The sequence below is a fragment of the Condylura cristata genome, unplaced genomic scaffold (assembly GCF_000260355.1).
Source record: "Condylura cristata isolate star-nosed mole 26May11 unplaced genomic scaffold, ConCri1.0 scaffold00016, whole genome shotgun sequence".
NCBI lineage: Eukaryota > Metazoa > Chordata > Mammalia > Eulipotyphla > Talpidae > Condylura > Condylura cristata.
Genome location: NW_004567117.1, coordinates 32583136 through 32605939, shown reverse-complemented (window position 1 = coordinate 32605939; position 22804 = coordinate 32583136). Strand labels below are relative to the sequence as shown.

At 35.6% G+C, this 22804-nt stretch overlaps 1 protein-coding gene across 3 annotated transcripts in view; it reads right to left on the bottom strand.

Moving 5' to 3' along the window:
• Window positions 1-1819: 1819 nt before the first annotated feature.
• Window positions 1820-22804, bottom strand: part of SMAD4 (SMAD family member 4) — a 48140-nt gene continuing 27155 nt past the window's right edge. For 2 of the 3 annotated variants that reach the window (XM_004683909.2, XM_012725907.1), the window contains 4 exons: window positions 16294-16477; window positions 14835-15003; window positions 4807-4945; window positions 1820-3337 (listed from right to left, as the gene is read on the bottom strand). In XM_004683909.2, the coding sequence (XP_004683966.1) occupies window positions 3126-3337; window positions 4807-4945; window positions 14835-15003; window positions 16294-16477 (704 nt within the window). In that variant the 3' untranslated portion in view covers window positions 1820-3125. Of the gene's footprint in view, window positions 3338-4172; window positions 4286-4806; window positions 4946-14834; window positions 15004-16293; window positions 16478-22804 lie in introns of all 3 variants that reach the window. The other variant, XR_001145509.1, reaches the window with a different exon arrangement.

The following is a 22804-nucleotide window of genomic DNA, read 5'->3' as shown; positions in this document are numbered from 1 at the left end:
ATGGGCATGCTCAAAAAGATAGCTGCAATAAGCTTTTTATAATAAGGGATTATCTGGAAGAAAAAGATATTTTATTTTGCCTTAAAAAGTTCTATTAACATATACCATCCCTCACTACCATCTCTCTCTCTCCACAAAAATGGGTTTTTAACTTTGAAATATAACACAGCAAGTAACTGTAGTTTGCGTGGTTGTTTCAAGTTACATTATCCTTAAGCCAGACCACCTAACTCGTAACACATCTACAGTGTTCACAGGGGGAATGGAACACGTGACCTATTTAGTGGTTAGAGCAATACAAATGAGCCATGTCTCTGGAAAAACAAGGTTGTATGGCAGTGACTTATTAATATTTTCTTTGTCTACCAGGGGTAGAATATTATAAAAAATGAGATAGACTATATCCCACAAAAGAATCTACTCCCTGGAAAATAAAGGCAACACCATTAAGGATCCCCTTTGATAACAGACCGAAAGGCACTGACAGACGCGGGACAGGTCTCATCATGGATGATAAAGGTAAGTATTTGGTTCATCTATCAGCTTTCACTAAAGTTCAATATTCTGAATCTTTGAGATATGAACTAGCTACAGAAACCCACCCACAACCATATCCTCATATAATCAGATTCTGAGAACCGCAGATATATGCTACCTTAAAGGAGTCATAACATTTTAAACCTAATGACTTTTTAGTCTTACTCATCAAAGATGACCACCTCTAAGAAAGAGAAATACCATGTAACAACTACGCTCTCAGGAATAACTGATCATAATATTCTAGATTTTTTTTTTTCAAAAGCAGGTGACTGAATCTAGGCAAAAAATTACAAAGCAATTAATAAATGGAAACACTTCCATTTATTTGTAGTACTTTTATGGCTCTTAGCAGAAAGAAACCAAGGCAAGTGCCTTGGCCTCAAAGAGAGACATCTTAGCAAATATTTTCCACATACTTAACCCAGATGACTAAAATAGAAAAAAACCTTCTTTAACATAAGCAAAGGAGATAATGCGGTGTATTATATAGCATGCTTATGATTCTAATCAAATAATATGGATTTAAACAATCTATTGTAAAGCTCTCTCCTCACACTTCATTCTTCACTCACAGTAAAATGGACCTAAAAAATATTTTAAAGTCAGTAATTTCTAAAGAATGACTTTTTTTTTAACCTGCCAATAGAAGTTAAACCACCAAACGTTTAGATTAAAATTAGAACTTTAGCAAAAGTATTGGTAAGTACTCTAGTACAAATGAGTTTGTCAGGTGAAGTTATTTTAAAAACAGACAGGAAGCTTGGATCAAGATCTATGTGTTTAAATCATAGCAATAAACAATTCAGTTGTTTCTAGGATGGTCATATTAAAACCTTCCAAGCTAGGAAGTAGAAGACTTGTTCAATTAAACTGAATTTATAAGCACATCTACCATGCATACATGTTTCATATATCGTAAACTTGTAACACATTTTAGAGAATCTTACTATAATGAGAAATGCCCTCCAAGCAAAAAGGATAAGTATCTGAAGTATAACCTTGATTTTACTTCACACTATCCTGCAGACAACCTATTTATATCTTATAAACAATCAGGACTATTTTTGCTATCGAAAAATAAATGTCAAAAAAACAACCACCTCTACCCTTGATATGTAATGTCCATGGGAAAGTCCTGGTAGAGCGTGAGGGAAGAACCAAGCTGCCCAGTAGTTGCGGCTACTGCCTGTCTTTAGTAGAAGGTGTCTTGCCACTGAGGTTGGACTCAAAAGTGCAAATGGAAAAAAAACTTAAAAATCAAACCTAGAATTCAACTTTGTATGTTGAGATTCGGTTTTATTTATACTACTAGCTAAGTAAAAAGCATACATATTGTGTCTGTGGTACAGTCAATACATTTGCAACTTTTCTACTTAAATTCTCTATACAAAGTCACTGCCAATTGATATGACCATTGATGGCAAAGGGCTTAGAAAAACCAAAAGGTATAAAAAAGTTTGCAGTCTTGCCCCCAAGATACAAAAACTGAATTTTAAACAATATCATAACATACATGATTTAAACAGTATATGAAAAAAAGTCACACATCAAATCAAGTACAAAAATATCCAAACTACCTATTATGAACTGTAATGGTTCCATTATTCTGCACAGTATTTAACACAGAATTTAGCAGTTTCCAAAATACTCATTATTCAGTTTAAGCGTTGCCACCTTTGCAGAACAGTAAGATTAGACAGAGTGACACTGCTTTTAGTGTTTTAAAAAATACAAAGCCTTTCCTTTGATTTAATGAAGGAAAGAAATTCTTTTCTAGGTTTCTTAGTAACCCAACCTGTGCCTAGAAATAGAGAAGAATACATCCACTGTTCACAGGGCAAAAGTATACTTTCTGATATGATAGTTATCCAGCAGGGATAACAAGTGTAATTTTAAATGGTATTTCTCTGTCAGGTAAATTTAAGGAATTCTCAATATACATAGAGATTAGTGTTTTGCCTTGGCAAAAATGAAGTTGCAAGATAATCTGAATTAAAATCATTTTCACTAGTTAACTTGCAAAAAATATTTTGGATAAAAGGTTACAATACATTACCTATCTTATTTTTTAAACACAGAGTAAAGTTGCTCTTGGTATATAATTAACTCACCCACATGGCACAACAGTTTGGAGTAATGTTCAACAATAACAACTTGCACACAAAGTAACATTGGTGAATTAACTTGGAGAACTTCTCTGCCTTTAAAATCAGCAATATTGAATTTTTCTGTAGAATAACACATATATCAATGTTCTGCATATAAAAGTCCTAGAGAACATTTTAAAGGGTTAAATTTTCCAGCAATGGAATGAATCCTTCATACATAACTGGTGAAGATTTAATAAGAATGTGTTTTTCCTGATCTTCAAGCTCTGAGCCATGCCTGAAAAGTTCTAAATAGGAAAAAAAAATTATTTTAATCCAGTTTCTGTCTGCTAGGAGCAAGGCAGCAAACACATTTTTCAACCCTTTATGAAAAGATAAAGCAGAACAAAAGTGAAATATATCTTCAGATTATAAACAAGATTATATTTTATAGTCCACCATTCTGATAATGTCAAGGAGCCCAAGAGTAAAAAGACCTCAGTCTAAAGGTTGTGGGTCAGCAATAGGCATGGTGTGAAGCACTTCATCTAGGAGCTGGAGGGCGCGGTGTAAGTGAATCTCAATCCAGCAAGGTGTCTCTTTGATGCTCTGCCTTGGATAATCCGGTCCCCAGCCTTTCACAAAACTCATCCTGAGTATGCACAGGCGACGGAGATCATCAACACCAATTCCGGCAGCAGCGGACAAGCCTAACAGAAAAGATTTAGAAGACGTCAGAGTGACAGGCTGATCTCTTCCCATCCTCCCTACATCTTATATTAACAGTGGCCAGCTTTCTTTTATTCATCTCCTCAGCATATAACTTCCCTGTCAAAGTGGCAAGAAGTAAGTGTAGATCTAAATTTTGTCAGCAGGGACTCAAAACTTTTGGTTAAAACAGTTTATGTTCCACACAGGTCTTCTAGCTAACACCATTAAAAATTACATCCCTACAACCCACCAACACCCCACCTCTATTTCCTCTTTAGAAGTAGAGGTAAAGGGATAGGAACCAACTAGTTTTTAAGCAGTGCATGTTCACAGGCTGGTCTTAAGAATTTTACTGTCTCTCTAAACACTCTACTTCAGAGTAAGACATGACTAACGATGAAACAGCTAACAGTCCTGATTCCACTAAGACTTCTTGGATGACCCAGATGATGACTGCCTCTCAATTTTACAGTACAATAGACATAATAATGCAATTACTCCATGGGGGTAACAGATGAGAATGAAATTTACTAGTAGTTCTGGATTCTTTAATCAAAGCACATCTGTAATATCAAAACTATCAAATTAATAGTTCAAATGCCCAAATTTAAAAAAAAAATCAAATTAACTAAATGAGTATGCCTTATCTATTTCTAAATTGTAAACTCCTGAACATAAGTCACAAAGGAGAGTCTGCATCTAATTTTCCAGTCAGAACATACAGTCAATCTGCATTCATCACTAGTACAATGAAACTAATGGGAGGAATTTGCATGTACTGTAGAGAAACCTGCAGGGCCACTGCAGTTTTCTTAGCCAGTGTGATTTGCTTACCACACTGAAGAGGTTAAGAACAGGGGTTGAATGAATCACTAGTTATGCCTTCAGACGTGGAAGATGGGTGCCACGTGTTTCCATCATAAAAGTCTATAGTCAGGAGTTTAACTCTGCAGTAAAAAATTCCCCATCAGTGTGAAACCTGGCACACAGTTCAATTTTACCCTAAAATTAAAAAAAAGTCTACAAGTTATCAAAATACCACCCTCACTTAGTTTTCTCTCCATGCTTAGCATACATAAAAAAAGGAAAACCAAAAACTGGAGAGGTACCTGATTCTGAAATACACTTTCCTTCTAGAATAAAGTCAAGCACAGAGGTGATTACAACCCACCCTGGCTGGTGAGGCAGGAGGTGAAAGTATCAACAAAAAAAGGGGAGGCTGATCAATATAACAATAAGCCCCTTTCTCCTTTATCCCACACTCCCTTTTTTGATACAAAAAATAAGAACAGGGTTTAAGGCAAATGGGAACTATTACAGGAGAACAGTTTTACAAATTCAAAAATGCTAAAATCCCAGCTAAAAAGAACTTTACTTTCTACTTTGCTTAAGCTAACCACCTGAGTGATTCAAGATAAAATGCCAACTTAAAAAATTACACCTAAAATAAAATCCAAAGCATACTTACTAATAGCTGGGGCTATGCCACCTACTGATCCTGGGCCGGGGATGTTTCCTGCCACGGCCGCCGCCTGAGCAGCTGCTGCAGCCTGCGCAGTGGCCGCCTGCTGCTGCATCTGGCGATGACACTGACGCAGATCAAAGACCTTGGGACAAGTAAGTTTAATCAGCAGAGTCTGCCAGAAGACTTTCACGTATCAACAATGAACACTCAATTTATTTAAACACTCACAGCTTCAGGCAGCACTTAGAGAAGAGTTAATATGCACACGGCTGAGGTGTGAAGTTTGCACCTCCAAATGTAACTATTTTGTACGCAAATAGAAAATCAATAAAATTTTGAGGGGAGTAAAACAAAGCTAGGATGCCCATGGGAGAAGTCAGTAAAGGTGCCTGAAGCTCACCCAAAACCCCTTTTACCAAAAGGACAGATCTAGTAGCCACTGTAGTCCTTTCTTTAAAACAAACAAACAAAAACACCCATCTGTGAAAAATGAGCAGTTAAAAAGTCACCTCTACCCTTTCACAGTCAAACTGTTGAGATTTTTTTTAGGCAAGGAGACATCTTGGTAACATGGCCAACTTCTTTATCACTCTCATTATCTGGAGAGTGTCTTAAGTGGCACCATAACTTTTTAAGTGATGTACACTTTATACACAGAAGCAAAACAACTCACCTTAAAATACTTAAGAAACTAAGAAAACTGCTCAAGAAACATAAAACCTTAAGACTACTAAATATGATGAGTATAAAGCATTTCTCAAAATTAGTTTCTACTTTTCTTTTTATTTCGAAAGGCTCAAGATTTTTAAAAGGCCTAGCTTTGAATCCTATCACTGATATTCGCAAATTACATAGGTTAAGTTTCTTAACCTCTCTGGAATGTCAGTTACTTTATCTATAATGACTTTAAATGACTGTAATGATTATAAATGTTACTTATTACTTTGTTTTCCGCCTCCCAATAGCCATTTGCTGTTCAGGATTTACCTTAAGAAGTCATCAACCATGCCAAAAGCTAGCAAGTGGAGGTTGCCAACTTTTTAATCTTTTTTTTATAGATTTATTTTTAAAATTTATGCATACAAGAACTGGGGTGTAGGTCAGAGACAGGCAGGGGGTTGGGGGTGAGAGCATTCACCAGAGATAGAGTAGGGAGCAGCAGGTGGCTAACTGAAGTACACTGCTAAGAGGAGCAATGAGCAAGATAGGCGCTATCTGCTGGGCCATGTGACTTAGCTTCTGGCCTGGGATCTATCTCTTGCAGCAGTGGCTGCAGACAGGTTCACAGTGCTGAGACTTAACCCCTTGTACCCCCAGAAGGCCCAAGTTGCCAGCCTTTAAACTTGTCTCCATAAAAACGCTAGAATGGTCTATTAGTAAACAACACATCACAGATGATAAATCATGTAAGCTTTCTTTCTAGGAAAAGACCAAGTTCCTAAATAATGCATTTGCTTATATTTAATTTTTAAAAACACTGAAAGATTACACAAGAGTGTCATCTGTAGAAGTTGCAGGAAGAGAACAAGGACAAAGACAACAAAGTAACTCAATGAAACCTCTTACTATCCTTAAGATTTTGAATCATGTGACGACATACTCCATCAAGAAGTAAATTAAATTTTAAAAACTCCTTCTAGGATACACAACACCCAAATATGAGCAAGCACAAGTACCCTTGACAATAAAAGAAATCTAAGATTGCACAGCTTACTACTACATCAGATTAAAAAGACAGTTTTAGTTCCCAAACTATTCATTTTCAAGTTAATGAAATTAATATAATAAAAAAAATTCTGATGGTATTAACCATGCAAACCAGAAGGGAATATAGCAATGATAAACAAAACAACTCTTTTTGAATAGCAAATCACATTCCTATTTACTTATTTTTCCACTTGGTGTCTATCTTCTCAAGTCTAACCAGATTAGTATCAATAAAGGACAAAATCAGACTATCCCAATTCTCTGAAGCTACACAAGGGTCAAATATATATGTATATATTACCTAGCCAAATTTTTAGTCATAAAAGACTTCAGGATAGAAAACATGACAGACCTGGCAATCAGAAATCCTATAATACCTACCAGAAATCATTCTTTTCTCAAGATTTCCCAAGAATCCCTTAAATTCTGAACTTTTCCACTGGGTTCTGCGTAATCTCCTAGAATACACTAGCTAATACAACACAAAGAAGGGAATCAAATAATTGAAACAAACAATGAAGTCTACAAGCACATTTTTTTTAAAGCTTTATTTATCTATGCATACAGAACTGGGGTACAGGCCAGAGGTGCAGGGGCAGTGAGAGATTTCACCAGAGACAGAGTGGGGAGCAGAACAGGCAGAACGAGGAAGTGCACTGCTGAGGTGAGCAGCGGGAGAGGTCTGTTGCATCATGTTGCTCACCTCTGGCAGGAATTGAACCTGTGCTCAAGTGGCTGTGGCTAGCTTCATAGTGCTCTGCTCTAATCCACTGTGCCAACCAGGGAGGGCCCAGCACATTTTTTTTTTTTTTAAGATTTATTTATTTATATAGAACCGGGGTACAGGCCAGAGATGCAGAGGGTGAGAGGATTCATCAGAGACAGAGTGGGGAGCAGAACAGGCAGATCGACGAAGTACACTGCTGAGGGGAGCAGCAGGCGGGCCAGGAGAGGTCTGCCACGCCATGTGGTCACCTCCGGGGCAGGCGGGAATCGAACTCATGCGGAAGCGGCTTTAGATTCTCAGTGCTGTGCTTTAACCCACTGCGCCACCAGGGAGGGCCCGCACATTTTTTTTTTTAAAGATTTATTTATTTACTCATATAGAACTGGGGTACAGGCCAGAGATATGGAGGGTGAGAGGATTCACCAGAGACAGAGTGGGGAGCAGAACAGGCAGATGGACGAAGTACACTGCTGAGGGGAGCAGTGGGCGGGTCAGGAGAGGTCTGCCGCGCCATGTGGATCTCCTCCGGGGCAGACGGGAATCGAACTCATGCGGAAGTGGCTTAAGCTTCCTAGTGCAGTGCTTTAACCCGCTGCACCACCAGGGAGGGCCACCAGCACATTTTTTAAATAAGGAAATTAGGGCCCTCCCTGTGGCACAACGGATTAGGGCTCAGCACTACAAGCTGGGCACAGCCACTTCAATGCATGTTCTATCCCCAGCCCCAGAGGTGACCCACATGGCGTGGCAGACCTCTCCTGACTCATCTGCTACTCCCCTCAGCAGTGTACTTTACTGATCTGCCTGTTCTGCTCCCCACTCTGTCTCTAGTGAATCCTCTCACCATCCCTTCACCTCCGGCCTGTACCCCAGTTCTGTCTGGATAAATAAATAAATCTTTTAAAAAATTAAAAATAAAGAAGGAAATCAATAAGCTTTTTAGGATCAGTTTTAGACTCCTGGTAAAACTGAGCAAAGAGTAGAGTTGTCTGTGTCCACTCCAGTACAACCTCCCCCAGTATAGCTACCACAATGGTGTACTTGTTTTACTCAGTAAACCAACATCAACAGATTTATCAACCAAAGTTTGCAGTTAGCATTACATTTCATTTTTGGCTTTATGCATTCTACAGGTTTAGACAACTATTTAGTGGCATGTATGCACAGGACATAGAGTCGCTGGCTCCACTGCTCTAGCCCTCTGTGGTCTGCCTCTGCATCCTTCTCCCCTTCCTAAACCTTGGAACCCACTGATCATCTCACTGTCTCCAGAGTTTTTCCTTTTCCAGAATGTCATGTAGTTGGAATTATACCTACTGGCTTGTTTCATACTTGTTTTTATGCATTTAAGGCTCCTCCATGCTTTTCATGACACTAGTTTATTTTCCTCTATGATGTTCTATTATGTGGCTATACCATAATTTATTTATTCATTCACTTAGTACAGGACATCTTGGTTGCTTCCAAGTTTTGGCAATTACGAATTAAAATGCTATAAACATTCATGTCAAGGTTTCTGTTGGGCTTACTTTTATTCATTTGGGTAAACATCAAGGAGTATGATTGCTGCATCATATGGTAAGAAGAAGTTTAATATGTGAGAAACTACCAAATTCTGCTAAAGTGGCTGTACCAATTTATATTCCCACCAGCAATGTCTGAGAATTCTTGTTGTTCCACATCTTCACCAGCATTTGGCTTTTGTCAGTGTTTGGATTTTGAACATTCTAGTAGATATGTACTGGTATCTCACTGTTGTTTTGATTTGCAATTAAATAAAACATAAGATGTTGAAATCTTTACTGTTTACTTTCTATCTGTGTATCTTCTTTTGTGAGGTGTCTGTTTAATTCTTGCTTATTGTTTAAATCAGGTTGTTTTCTTATTGTTGAGTTTTACTATTTTTTTACATTTTGAGTAACATTCTTTTATCAGATGAATTTTTTGCAAGTATGTTTTCCTAGGCTGGTATATAACATCTTTCATAAAGCAGTTTTTAATTTTAATGAAGTCTAGCCCGTTTTTCCTCATGATTTGTGCCTTTGGTGGTGTGTGTAAAATTCACAGCTATCCAAGGCTAACGATCCAGGTTGTTTAGTTTTTCTCCTATGTTATAATCTAGGAATTTTTTGGCTCTATGTTTATACTTAGGTCTGTAAGATCACTTAAAAGTTATTTCTAACCATCTTTCACACCAAGTATGGTGCACATATAAATCATATGAACACTGGACAGGTAATAAAACTTAATTATAAATTACCAAAGCTCAAATGTATTCTCAATATATTCCCACCATGAGGCATTAAAAACAACCAACAGATCTTCACTCAAAGATTTTTAACAGTACACTATAAACACTTGTAACTATAACTTTCTCTGCCTAAATACCATCACACTCACAATGACAGAATACACCCATTAACATAGCTAATATCAAAAGAAAGATAGTAAGTAAAAAATGGTGAAAAGAATGTATAGAAACTGGAACCTTCACTGTTGATGGGGATGCAAAATGGCAGTCACTTTGGAAAAGAGTTTGATATTTTTTCAAAAACTTACATACAGTTATCTTACGATTGAGTAATTCTACCTTTAGGCATAAAACCACGAGCAATGAAGATATATGTCCACAAAAAAACTTGTACAAGAGTGTTCATAGTAGTAGTATTCATAATAGACTGAAAAGTAGATCAACAAAATATGATACATGGAATTTTATTCAGTCATAGAAAGGAATGAAATCTAGATATATGCTAGGTGAAAGCCACTTAAAGACATGTTTAATGAAAGAAGCAAGTCACATTATCTAACTCCATCTACATGAAATGCACTGAACAGCAAATGTGTAGAGAAAGAAAGTAGGTTTGTGGTTGTCTGGGGCTGAGGAAAATGGTGTTTTGTCGGGTGAAAGCTAAAGGGTACAGGGTTTCTTTCTGGGATGATAAAAAAGTTCAAAAATTGATCATGGTTATGACTGCACAATATTGCCAATATACTAATAGCCACTGAATTGTATACTTTAAATGGGTAAATTATATGGTATGTGACTTATCTCAATTAAAGTTGTTAAAAACCTTAGCGGCCAGTGCTAAGCAACACAAAACATCTCATTTTTTTAAAATAAAAGAACACAGCCACTTAGAACTCAAGTATTTGTTTCACTTAACACTTGTAACATACAATTTCATTACATCAGATTCTCATAAGTGAAAAATGACTTATGTCATAAGGGAACAATAAAATCAACATAGTAAAAAGAAAAAAAAATACAGTTCTAGCTTCTTTGTTCATGAAATGAAACAATGGCTCTCAAATTTTTTCTTTCATTTTAACTAAAAAGGGAATAATATTTGTGAATTCATTCATGTTCTCCATGTGGGGGCACAACCCCCAGGGTTAATGTCATCTACCTTCAATTCATCCAATAATATCATCTCTGGTGAGAAGCTATCAGACAACCTAATCACTATATATACAAAGGTCCTTCAATTACTGCTGCCCAAAAAATTAGCAAATGAAGAAAATACCAATGGTCAAGTTTAGGATATATATGGCATCTCTTCCTGACTAATAAAAATGCTTTCCTTAAAAAAAATAAATAAATAAATAAATAATACTTTTGGTAAACAATTTTTCAATCTTAGACAATATGACAAAATCTTATGTCATTATGCCACTAACACGTCCAATAAAATAGTTACTATTATTCATGTCAAAAAACCTGAGATTATAAAAATTTATCCAGTGGCTTATCAAGTGATAATTTTTTTTCATATCTTGAAGAATCATTATTCCAAAATAGAGGTAAACTACAATTTAAGAAATTGATTATGTAAGATTATACTATTCGACCTTATATCTGATACATTCACAAATATTATGGCACACAGTACAAATTACACAAGCAATCCAGAGACAGCAAGGCAAGATGAGTATTTGTATAAATAATCACCTTTTCTCTCTGCCCCAAACACATACAAAGGTTAGAAAACTACTAGAAACAGATACCCTCCACCAACTAATCATAAAATTCATACGGAAATAGAAGAGACTCTCAAGAGCCAAAACAATCTTAAAAAAGAACCAAGTTGGAAAACTCACACTTCCCAATTTCAAAACTTACTACAAAGTTATAATACTCAAGTCCAAGTAGTACTGCCATTAAGTACAGCTCTACAAATCAATAAAACAGAGCTGACAGTTTAGAAATAAACCTTACATTTAGGTCAACTGATTTTCAACAAGGTCTCAAGATAAACCAATAAATAAATGAAATCTTTTCAACAAGTGGTTGCTGGAATATTTGCATATAAAAGAATAAAGAAAGATCCCTTTCTTACATCCACACACAAAAACTAACTCAAAATGGATCAGGGACCTAAATGTAAATGCTAAAACTATAAAACCCCAAGGAGGAAATATAGAAGTAAATCTTCAATGACTATGGATTAGACAGGTTTCTTAGATATAACAGCAAAACCGCAAATAAAGAATAAACTAGGCTATAACAAAATCTTAAAAAGTTTTATAAAAGCTGCAACTTCTATCATCAAACAAATGAAAGACAAGCCAAAGAATAAAAAAAATATATTACCAAATCATGTATTTGATAAGTATCTGATACCCAGAACTCTTACAATTCTTACAACTCAGTAATAAGAAAAGATACAACCCAGTTTAAAATGTGTAAAGGGGTCTCCCTGGTGGTGCAATGTGTTAATGTGCAGCACTAAGAAGTGAGCCACAGCCACCTCAGCACGAATTCTATCCTGGGCCACCCACATGGCACAGCAGATGTCTCCTGTCTTGCCTGTTGCTCCCCTCAGTGGTGTACTTGGTCAATCAGCCTGTTCTGCTCCCCACTCTGTCTCTGGTAAATCCACTCACCACCCCTGGACCTCATTCCTGTACCCCAGTTCTGTGTGTATACATAAATAAATCTTTTTAAAAAATGTGTACAGGGTCTGAATAGACATTGATCCATAGGAGATATGTTCATGGCCCAAAGCACATGAAAATATGCATTAACATTATTAACCATTACATAGATGCAAATCAAAACCACAATGAAATATCACTTCACATCCACTAAGATGGCTAAAATGAAAATGACAGATAATAACAAATACTGATAAGACTGTTAAGAAACTGAAATCCTGACATCTTGCTGGTGGATAAGTAAAACAGCACAGCTACTTTGGAAAACAGTCCAGCCATCCCTTAAAAAGTTAATCATAGGGTTAACCTTATGATGCAGCAACTCCATGTCAGGGTATACCCAAGAAAATGAAAACATAAATCTATCTAAAAATCTGTCACAGAATGTGCAAAATGATGTAAAAAATAAACTTTGTAATAAAAAAAAATTTTCAGGTTTTTAAAAAAAAAAAAATCTGTCACATCAACATTTATTCATAATCGTCAAAAAGTGGATGCAAAGCATATGTCCATCAACTGACAACAGATAAACAAGAGCCACAGTGGAGGACAGGAACTAAGAACAGGAAGTTCTTGGAGTACCAAGACCAAAAATAAAAAGTAGAGGGTGTGAATTCAACTTCTTAAAGTAGTATTTAAAGGGAAAACAGCCTGGCACTCTCAAGGGCTAACAACTGGGTACCTGCCCATAAAAGGGCAGGTAAAATACTTGCACAATTTAGAGTATATTTAGGAATAAAATTCTTGCCCAAGGCAGAGATAAGCATCAGAGAAACCTATGCAACAGGAGTTAGGTCCTCATTAAACCTTGGGATTGGAACTCAACTTCCTGAGACAAAATCTCTCTACCTCCTTCCTATACATAAAAATTGAGATGTGGATACTGGGGTACCAGACTAAAGCCAAGATCCCCTATAGGGAGAAAAGATGACAGAGAAAAAAATTAAAAATAAAGTGAATTTAATTCTCTCAAGAAAAACTTTCCAACAAACAGATTACCAAACAGGATGTAACCCAATATCACTTAAAAATAGTAACAAAGCTTACAAAAACTAAAATTCCCTGTGAAAAAGCAGGAAAATACAAATAAGATAATTTACCACACTGAGACAATACTTGATAAGATGTTGTACAAATCAATCTAGCCTTGTGGGTATATAAACATATACAAATGTCCGTGACCTTTTTTTAAAATAGGGCCATATTCGATGTGTTGTTTCATAACCAGCTTTCTACATAATGAATATTCTATGAATAAATATAATTTAATATGCTATTGTCTATTTTACTCTATTTTTATAGGTCAAAATTTCACTGATTCTCTACTGCCAAAAATTTTAACAGGGAGTTGTTAATTTTATTCTTAGTTGTGATAAATGACTCTTAGTTGTCTTTAACATAATGCATTCATACTAAAGTATTTTATGAGTAAAGTAATCTAATTTTGGAATCAGCTTTAACAGGGCAGAAAAAAGAAAGAAATACATTAGAGGTTGGTAAAATACTCCTAACAGCTGAAGCTGGATGACAGATTCACAAAGTTTTGCTGTTTGTGTACTACTTAATGTATTTGAAAGTTTCTTTAAAAAAAATTTCCAATATAAATCCTTTAACTGAACTATAGTGACTGAAGATGATAAACAGATTTGTTCTGGGACAATGAAGCAACTCCAATTTGATAGACGGTACTTGGTTATATTTTTGTATGCTAAAAAATTTTCTTGGAGTAAGTTAAAGTTAGTTTCATTAATCTATTAATAGCTAACAATAAAAGATTCTTAAGATGACTGTGAAAAATCTGAAAATAAAAATATATTTAAGGTATCTAATTACAATGATCTTTTCCTTTCGAAGCAGTGTATGTAATAAAACTTAACATTGAAATGGTTGAATATATAATGATTAATGAAAAATAACTCAGGCTTAGTTTCCAAAATCTATATAGCTAATAGATCTCATTTAATGCACGAAATAACTAAGCTTTAAAAATCTTCAGATGAACTTTTTATCTCTTAGGTTCTAAATTTGAAAAGCTATTCATTTTAGAATTTCTGAAAATTAGATAAATTTCTGAAGTCTAATTTTTAGGTATTTCATATGTCAAAGGAACTAATTTCAGAGGTTACATTCAATATTTTCAAGAGCATATTATTATTCTAAAACATCTAGAAAATTTGCTAGCGAACAACAGTACCTAAATTCAAACATAAAACTAAACTCATCATGTCAATATGTTTTATAAAGAAATTATAATGCAAATGTAATTTCTAACTGCTAAACAGATAAGACATTTATCCATTCCTCCCACCTCCATTTCCTTTCTTTAAAAAAACAATAGATTGGGCCTTCCCTGGTGGTGCAGCAGGTTAAAGCACAGCACTGAGAGGCTTAGGCCACTTCCGCATGAGTTCGATTCCCGCCTGCCCTGGAGACCACATGGTGTGGCAGACCTCTCCTGACCCGCCCGCTGCTCCCCTCAACAGTGTGCGTCATCCATCTGCCTGTTCTGCTCCCCGCTCTGTCTCTGGTGAATCCGCTCACCCTCCGCATCTCTGGCCTGTACCCCAATCCTGTATGCATAAATAAATAAATCTTTAAAAAAAAAAAAAACAATAGATTTCCAAGTCTGGAAAAATATTCAAGCACAACTGTAACTAACCTTTATATAAGCACTTGGGTAGATCTTATGCACAGCATCTCCAGGTGCACGCCCAGCTTCTCTGTCTAAATAGTAACTCTGTACAAAGACCGCATGGTCGCTAAGGCACCTGACCCAAACGTCACCTTCTCCTTTACATTCCAACTGCACACCTTTGCCTATATGCAACCTTAGGAAGAAAAGAGAATTAAATTCCATTTTGATAAGCATTTAACACAATTTTTCATTTAGATTAATAAAATACTCAATAGAAAAAATATTAAAAATAGAAAAAGGACATTATACATAATAACAAAAAAATAGCATTATCATTCTTCTATCTTCCTCCTATTTTTTAATACCTTATATAAGCTGATGAGCATCTATAAATGGCATAGTACACATCAGGAACATTTAACAAAAGTTCTCATTTAACTTTTTTTCAATCCAATGAAGTATATACTGCTATTCCCATATTGTAGATTAGGAAACCAAGGCTTATAGCCACACTGACCAAATCAACTTGCTACATTTACAATTTAAATAAAGTTAAATTAAAAATTCACATGAACCCCATTTTAAATGCTTAATAGTTACATGAGGCTGTGGTTACTGTTACTGGACAGACCTGATATACCATTAGACCATTTCTTTCACAAAAGTTCTATTCAACAGCACTGGCTTAGAGGCACATAATTCCCCAACATCACACAGCTGATGACAGAGCCAAGATTTCGTACTTAATATGCGGCACACGTTTCCTTAAAGAGTTGAAATCGAGTACATATTGTGTGTTTTCCTCTAACATTTAAATTTTTAAAATTTCATTATATAAACTTAGTATTTTAACAATTATTAAAAAAAGAAAGTTCGTTAAAATTAAGTACTTCCCTCTTATTACTAGTTTTTCAATAAATAAAACTTCTGGAAACATCTGTATTCATTTTACATTATTTCGCTTCAGTAGATTTTTAGAAATAATTTACAATCAGAGGATTTAAAAATTACTTTCAGATTGGATTCCAAAAGATCAAGCCACACCTGAAAACATAGAAACCTCACTAACTTAGAAACAGGCCATCTGCTATCATGTTTGAATTAACAAATATCCACAATGAAAAAAAGTTACCAATTCTGAATTATCAAGATGACCTTTATTCTCTATATTCAAAAACTTGTACTACCACTGAAAAATGGAACTTCAAATAAAAGACAATGCTACCATGTTCATTTTTTTTTGAAGAGGAGGTAACTGCTTGACACTTTTTAAAAATATGTCTATTACATCATCCTTCAATTTTGTACACTGTATGGTTCCCACTGAAATGCCCACCTCCAGTTCACTTGTGCACCATCACCATAGTCCCTTGTGCTCTTCCCACTCCCATCCTGATCCTTCCACTTCCACCTCCCCTACAGAATGTCTCTGATCTATAGCTGCCTGATGGTTTTTTAACGTAACTGATTATATAGTGAATACCTTGCTCTCTCAATGGCTTCTGTCCTGTGGACATTGGAAAGTTGGCCCAAGCAAAAGCGATCTCCTCCAGAAGGATCCACGTATCCATCAACGGTGACAATAGGGCAGCTTGAAGGAACCTTAAATGTCTCTCCTACCTGAACATCCATTTCAAAATAAGCGATGGAACACCAGTACTCAGGAGCTATGAGAGATAAATGAGAACATTCACTCATGTGAGAGAAGGCATTCACTTTCATTCCATAAGAAAATGCTTTTCTAAGGAAAGGGTGAGAAAGGGGAGGTATCTGAAAAGCACCCAAAAGAAACCGATCAAACAGATGCAACGCATTTTTTTTTAAAGTAGGCATTTCTCCAAGTCTTCTTTTTCAGCTCAGAATCTAGTAGTGCTTTTCATACTCTAGTCATTTTTAAAATCTGGAATTTGGTTCTTGACTCAAAGGACCCAGTTAATTGAGAACTTAAAAAATGGAATAATCAATCTAAAAGACTGTTTTACCATGATGCTTCATAGGACAAGGACATATAGTATGTTCTACAGCCTAAAGTTCTATTATTTTAAAACACACTGACTCTAAGACATATTCCAGGGGTGTATTCCTGAATAACATCAATCCATAACATGTTTTTATACATTCATAATTAAGAGAGAGGCCATAAGTCAGTCAGTCATCCAGGCCAGAGTCAAAAAACTGTCAAGGCCAGAGTTAATTAAACCAGAAGTACATAGTTGCTCTGAGCAGGAAGTCTCAATTATTTCCAGGATGAAAGGTTATTTGTCCCATCTGTAACTTTAGTATAAGCAATTCATATTAACTTTGAAGATCTATTTAGTGTATTCATTTGAATAACAGCAAATGATTTCAAATAATTTTAAATGCTGGGGGAAAAGAGGCATTGCTTGATGAGGTTTACAAATACAGGTCAATCAAGTATTTCTCATTTCTGTTTAAATACAACAATCATTTATGTAGAATCCACATACATGGAAATTATTTGGTTTTCCTTCATAAAACTTAACAGGTACTTACAGAGTTCTGAGGAATCAGTCTTAGCACTACACACAGTTGTAGACTAAAGACCTACTGTCCCTAGTAGCCTCATGGAGGTGCAGTGGTAGACAAATAAGAAAACAAATGTATAAGACAACTGTGTTTCACAATGACAAACACTGTGAAAAAAAAGACAAGGGGTGAGACAGAAGATGCCTGGGAAAACTACTTCATACTCAGACATGGTGTCTGAGAAGATGGGACTGAGGCCTTCAATCTGTGTGAAGGCTGTGGAAAGAACAGAGAAAAAAGAAGTATGAAGGACCTAGAGTAGAAATGGGTTTGACGTATTGAATGGGAAAAAAAAAAGGTTAGAGTATGAACAAGAGAGGGGAATGGCTTTCTGCAGACAAACCAATTATTTATCTGTATCTCAACATGTCACCTTGAATGCAAAACTAAACTGGAATTTGAAGTGACAAGAAAACAATTTGAAGATATCTGAAGTGACAAAAAATGATCTTTTCAAATCCTCAAAATACGTTATAAAGAAGTATGATGCTTAATGTGTTTTCAAAAAACCATATTGTCAAGGAAAAAAGTACTTTCCAACAAAGAATAAAACATGGAGTGTGTGACTCAAAACCTTAAAAATGCAAATGGGCTGTCACACAGATTGAATCAAGTGATCACAAACAGAAATATTGATAATTACAACAAGAAAACTAGTGATATACTAAAATACCTTCAAAAACCACTATGAAATACTTATGTAGTTATTTTTAAATATTAAATTCTTTCAGATAGCACATTATGCTCTGGATAAGAAACCTCAGAAAATCTAAAAGGCAAGTACTGACAGAAGTTATCACTAAGGAGGTTATCTAAGACAAGATAACAGTGATCCAGAATTTTGGTAGTAATCAACAGTAATCACAGTTAGAGGTCTTTAAACAATTGGTTCAGATGATAGATTGTTACAAACAAGTTACGAATATTTACAATCCTGGGTAAATAAATGAGGTCCAAGTACATGCATTTCCTACTTCATATAGAAGGACACCACCTAGAAGTTTCATGGTGAGCAATCTTCTTTTTAAGAGTAAATTTAGGGAGAAAAAAAAGACTTGCACGATCTCCAAGTTAAAGTAAGACAATTATACCTTTATCATCATAAAGCACTACATTTGCAAGTGCAGTTAAATCTTACTATTTTCCAGTCATCAAAGAGTTTATTTGCCTAATATTTTCAGACATCATGTAACAGCACATAAAGGCACATCCCTGAACAGGTTTAATGGGCTGACCTGTTGGTATTGGGAACAAAAGTGTTAAATAAGAATTGTAGATAAAAAGACACTGACATCAAAACTGAACCATGGACCAAGGACAAAAAACAGTTCTCTATTAAAAGATTCTGAAGGCCTAGGAAACCAGGGGAGTTGGGAAGGAAGGGCCTTACCATCCATGAGGACAGAGAGGGCTAGACCAGAGGGAAAACCAGGAGGAATCATTTTTGTTTTTACAATAGGAGAGGGCAGTAGGAAACACCTTCATTAAGCCTTTCTGGATCACTCTTTTGCTCTAAGAATCAAAGGCCACATAAGTGGCAAGCGTGCAGCTCAAAAGTAGCATCAACAGCAGGATGGGTTACTCAGTTCAGAGCTTCCTAAGCCCTCACTCATTTGAAGGGCAGTGAACTGTGATGTATGTTTGCTGATTTGATATTCTATTTCCTGTTCCAAAGTTAGTAAAGTTGAGCATGCCTCATGAAGCTTATGATCTGCTCAGCACGAAGCAAGAAAAAAAATGTTTTAAAAGACTGAATTAACATGAAATTTTTTGTAAAAACTCAAATATTTTTTGTTATGGAGAAATGTATTTTAAAACTTTTAATGAATTAATGATATCTAACTACATTGGAAAATGGAAATATCCAAGGCATTATCTTCATTTTTCTGAAATAAAAGTCATCCAATAGAAGGTTAAACATTTAGTTAAAGCACCTCTTTTGTGATTCAGATCTGAAGGAGAGCAGTGAGACTCTTTTGAACACATAAAGGTATACTTTTTTTTTTTTTAAGATTTATTTATTTATGCATACAGAACTGGGGTACAGGCCTGGGGTGCAGGGGTGGTGAGAAGATTCACCAGAGACAGAATGGGGAGCAGAAGAGGCAGATCAATGAAGTACACTGCTGAGGGGAGCAGCAGGCGTCATCCAGGGAGGACCCATAAAGGTATACGTTTGAGTAGTAGTAGTTCCAAAGGACTTAGATACAATCAGAATTTGGAAATTTGTTGATTTTGATTCTGTAAATTACTAAAGACTCAGGATACTCTTCACTCTAATTTGCAATCAATATTTAATTTGATGAATAGATCGCAGCTTTAAGAAAAGGTAAAAGCAATGTAAGTACATGAGAAAAAAAATGAAATGTTTAGGCTTTTCCAAAAATACTTTCTCAACTTATCAAGGTTAAAGCACAGAAATCGCTAAGCAAGGTAATGACAAATACTAGTTATTTTGATTTTCTATAATTTATATTTTACCTGAATATCCTAAAACATTTATGCAATTACTTCAAAAATAATCTTTCAAAATAGATTCACTATATATTGTTGATGATTTTAATTACTTATAAACATATTCACACATACACGCATATTTCCTGACCATATATGGTTCTAAGTCTGTGTTATAACAGTTTAACATTTCTTAATCAAACATTAAGGAGCTTCATTAACTATACATCTAACAGAATTTTACTTTTCTATCAATGATAATAGACACACAAAGTAATAGCTGTAATTGAGTAGGATTAGAAAGTACTCAACTAGTAAGTGAAGAGGAAAGGTTTCCAACAGTGGTGTACTTGTACTGGATCGTAAGAATATGCCACATTCAGAAGCCAGGGATATACGGTATGGGAAGGCCTACCACCAAGGAAGATGGTACCCTATGAATCTTGCTCCTGATAATCACATCCTTTGTAGTCCCCTCCCTACTAAACAGGATCTTATAAAAATGTAACCAAAGATGTCTTATAAAAACAACTTGCAGACCAAGTCCTTAAAAATTCAGAAGCTCTATCTTGCTCTTTCCTGATCAACCTCTATGGAGAAGGTAGCTATTAGGTGAACACTCCCAAGAAGCTCAGCAGAGGGATTCAAAAAAATTATGGTTTCCTGCCAGGTATGTGGGAAAAAACATCCTGAAAGTGAATTTTCCAGTCTCAGAAAATCTTTCAGATTATGTCTGATCCAACAATCTGACAATACCCTCTTGAAACTGCGTCAAACCTTGCTAAACCATTCGTGGAGCCTTGGCCCACATAAACTAACAAAATGGTAACAAAATGCTGTTACTGTTTTAATCTGCTAAGTTTTGGGGTACTCTGTTGGAGAACAACAGACAACTAAGTTTGAGTAACAGACATATCAGACTGAGAACAGCATGTGCCAAAAAAAAGCATAGAGGGATGAACAGTCCAGAAAGCTTGGGTAAGCAGTTCAGAATCATTAAAAGTATAAGAAGATGAGGCTAGAAAAGTATGCAGGGACCAGGATTAGATACTCTTTTGTACCCATCTAAGGAATTCGGACTTTCTTGTAGGGGCAGCAATGAATAGAGGAATCAATGTAAATTCTTCAGCAGAGAAATAATTACAAAGTTCTAAGAGAAAAACTGAGTAGCAGTAGAAAAAAAATGATGGGATAAAGGGCACTATGACTAAAATCTCTAACAGGGAAGCCATGAAGAATATGCTTTTAGCAGTAAAAGAGGGGAAATGGACAACTGTAAGGTAAAACTCTGGGGCCCATTAGTATTCATAGCCAGAGAGTTCACAGTCATCTGGGTCGGTTCAGTTGACTTTCATTAGATATGTGTGCATAGAGCTAACCCCTCCTGCAACCACTAAGACAAAGACATTTTCAGGATCATCCTTACCATTAAGTCACCTCTATTCTACTCAAAGACAGCCTTCAATGCCAAGGCACAGTGCTAGATGCATATCCTCATAGCTAGTTAATGCTATTCCCCAAACCACCAGGGCTATTTGGCCTCAATCTCAATGAGAAAATTTGCCAAACCAAACCTGAGTCCAAATGACTAGCTAAAGCCACCACTCCCAGCACCTCCACCCCCCAACCATTCCATCCAGGGTAGACCTTTCCTCAGAGCCCTGACTCTGATCAGTAAGCTGTAAGAATATTGAGACCCAAGTTGCCAGGAACTACTACCAACATTCAAGGTGCTGACCTGAGTCAACAAGTACTACCATTTGTGGGACTCTAGTTTTCCAATTCTTATCTCAATATGTTAATTCACATACAAATGAAAAATCTGCTAACATGATTTCATTTATATAATTTCAAAAATAAGTAAAACCAAACTACTAAACTAGATTTTGGGGATGCATTCACTTGCAAAGAGCAAAAAAAGAATATCCCTTAAAAGTAGGACAATGGGCTCCCTGCAGGAGGAGAGGAAAAATTTGAATGAGACAAAATACATGGAACACGAAGGCTATTAGAAGTGCTGCATGTTTTAGGTCTCCATCTGGGTGATAGCTACATAGGCATTATGTTTAACGCTGTTCATTAGACTGATGTGTGTTTTGTGTACTTTTCTGTATATCACATTTCTCAAAAAAAAAAAAAATCTACAAAGCAAGACCCCCGGCCCACAAAAATGTTTAAAATCACAATACATAGTAGCACAGAAATACATGAAAGAGAATAACTAGCAAGTATATATAACTAAAAAATACCTTTCCCTCACCAGCAGTGTTTTTCTCCTTATCAATTATTTGCCTTCTAAATCAGCAAAAGGTTAAACTATCACATCTACTACTAGAAATCTGGTTCGCTGTAAAGCAATATAGCTCTTGGTCCAAAAAACCTTTAAATCTCTTATATTGAAATATAAGATCTTCTGATAAAGATATATCCTTCAATTTTTTTAACAGTTAAAAGAAAAACTAGAATCAACATAAATGATCAAAAATAAAAGTACTATTTTAAAAAATTTGATAGTCCAATTTGATGAAATATAAGCTACCCTTTAATACTGATACTGTTACTGTTCAAAAATATTTATTGGAAATAAAAATAAATACATAGGATTTCCTTCAAAATAATAGGTAAGATGAGATTATGAGTGAAAGAAGTACAGGATGTTACAAATGAAATAAGACTGGTCAGTAGTTATAAATGCTAACAGTGAGGATTGAGTACAATGAGTAGGGTTCCTATCTGTTTTGGAATTTGAGATTCCTCAAAATAAAATGGTTTTTTAATTGGAGAAAAAATTAAGGTGACAGCTGATTATGTATTGGGCTGACAGAAAAGTCATGATACAGTTTTTGCTTGAAAAACATAGAAAAAATGTCATGACTTTCCTGACAATCCAATATTTGCATGAAAAGTTAACAAAAACTGATACAAAGAGAGGAGAAAGGGGGAACAAAATCCTATGTTAATGGGCCTGTGGTATTTTTCTTTTATTTCCAATT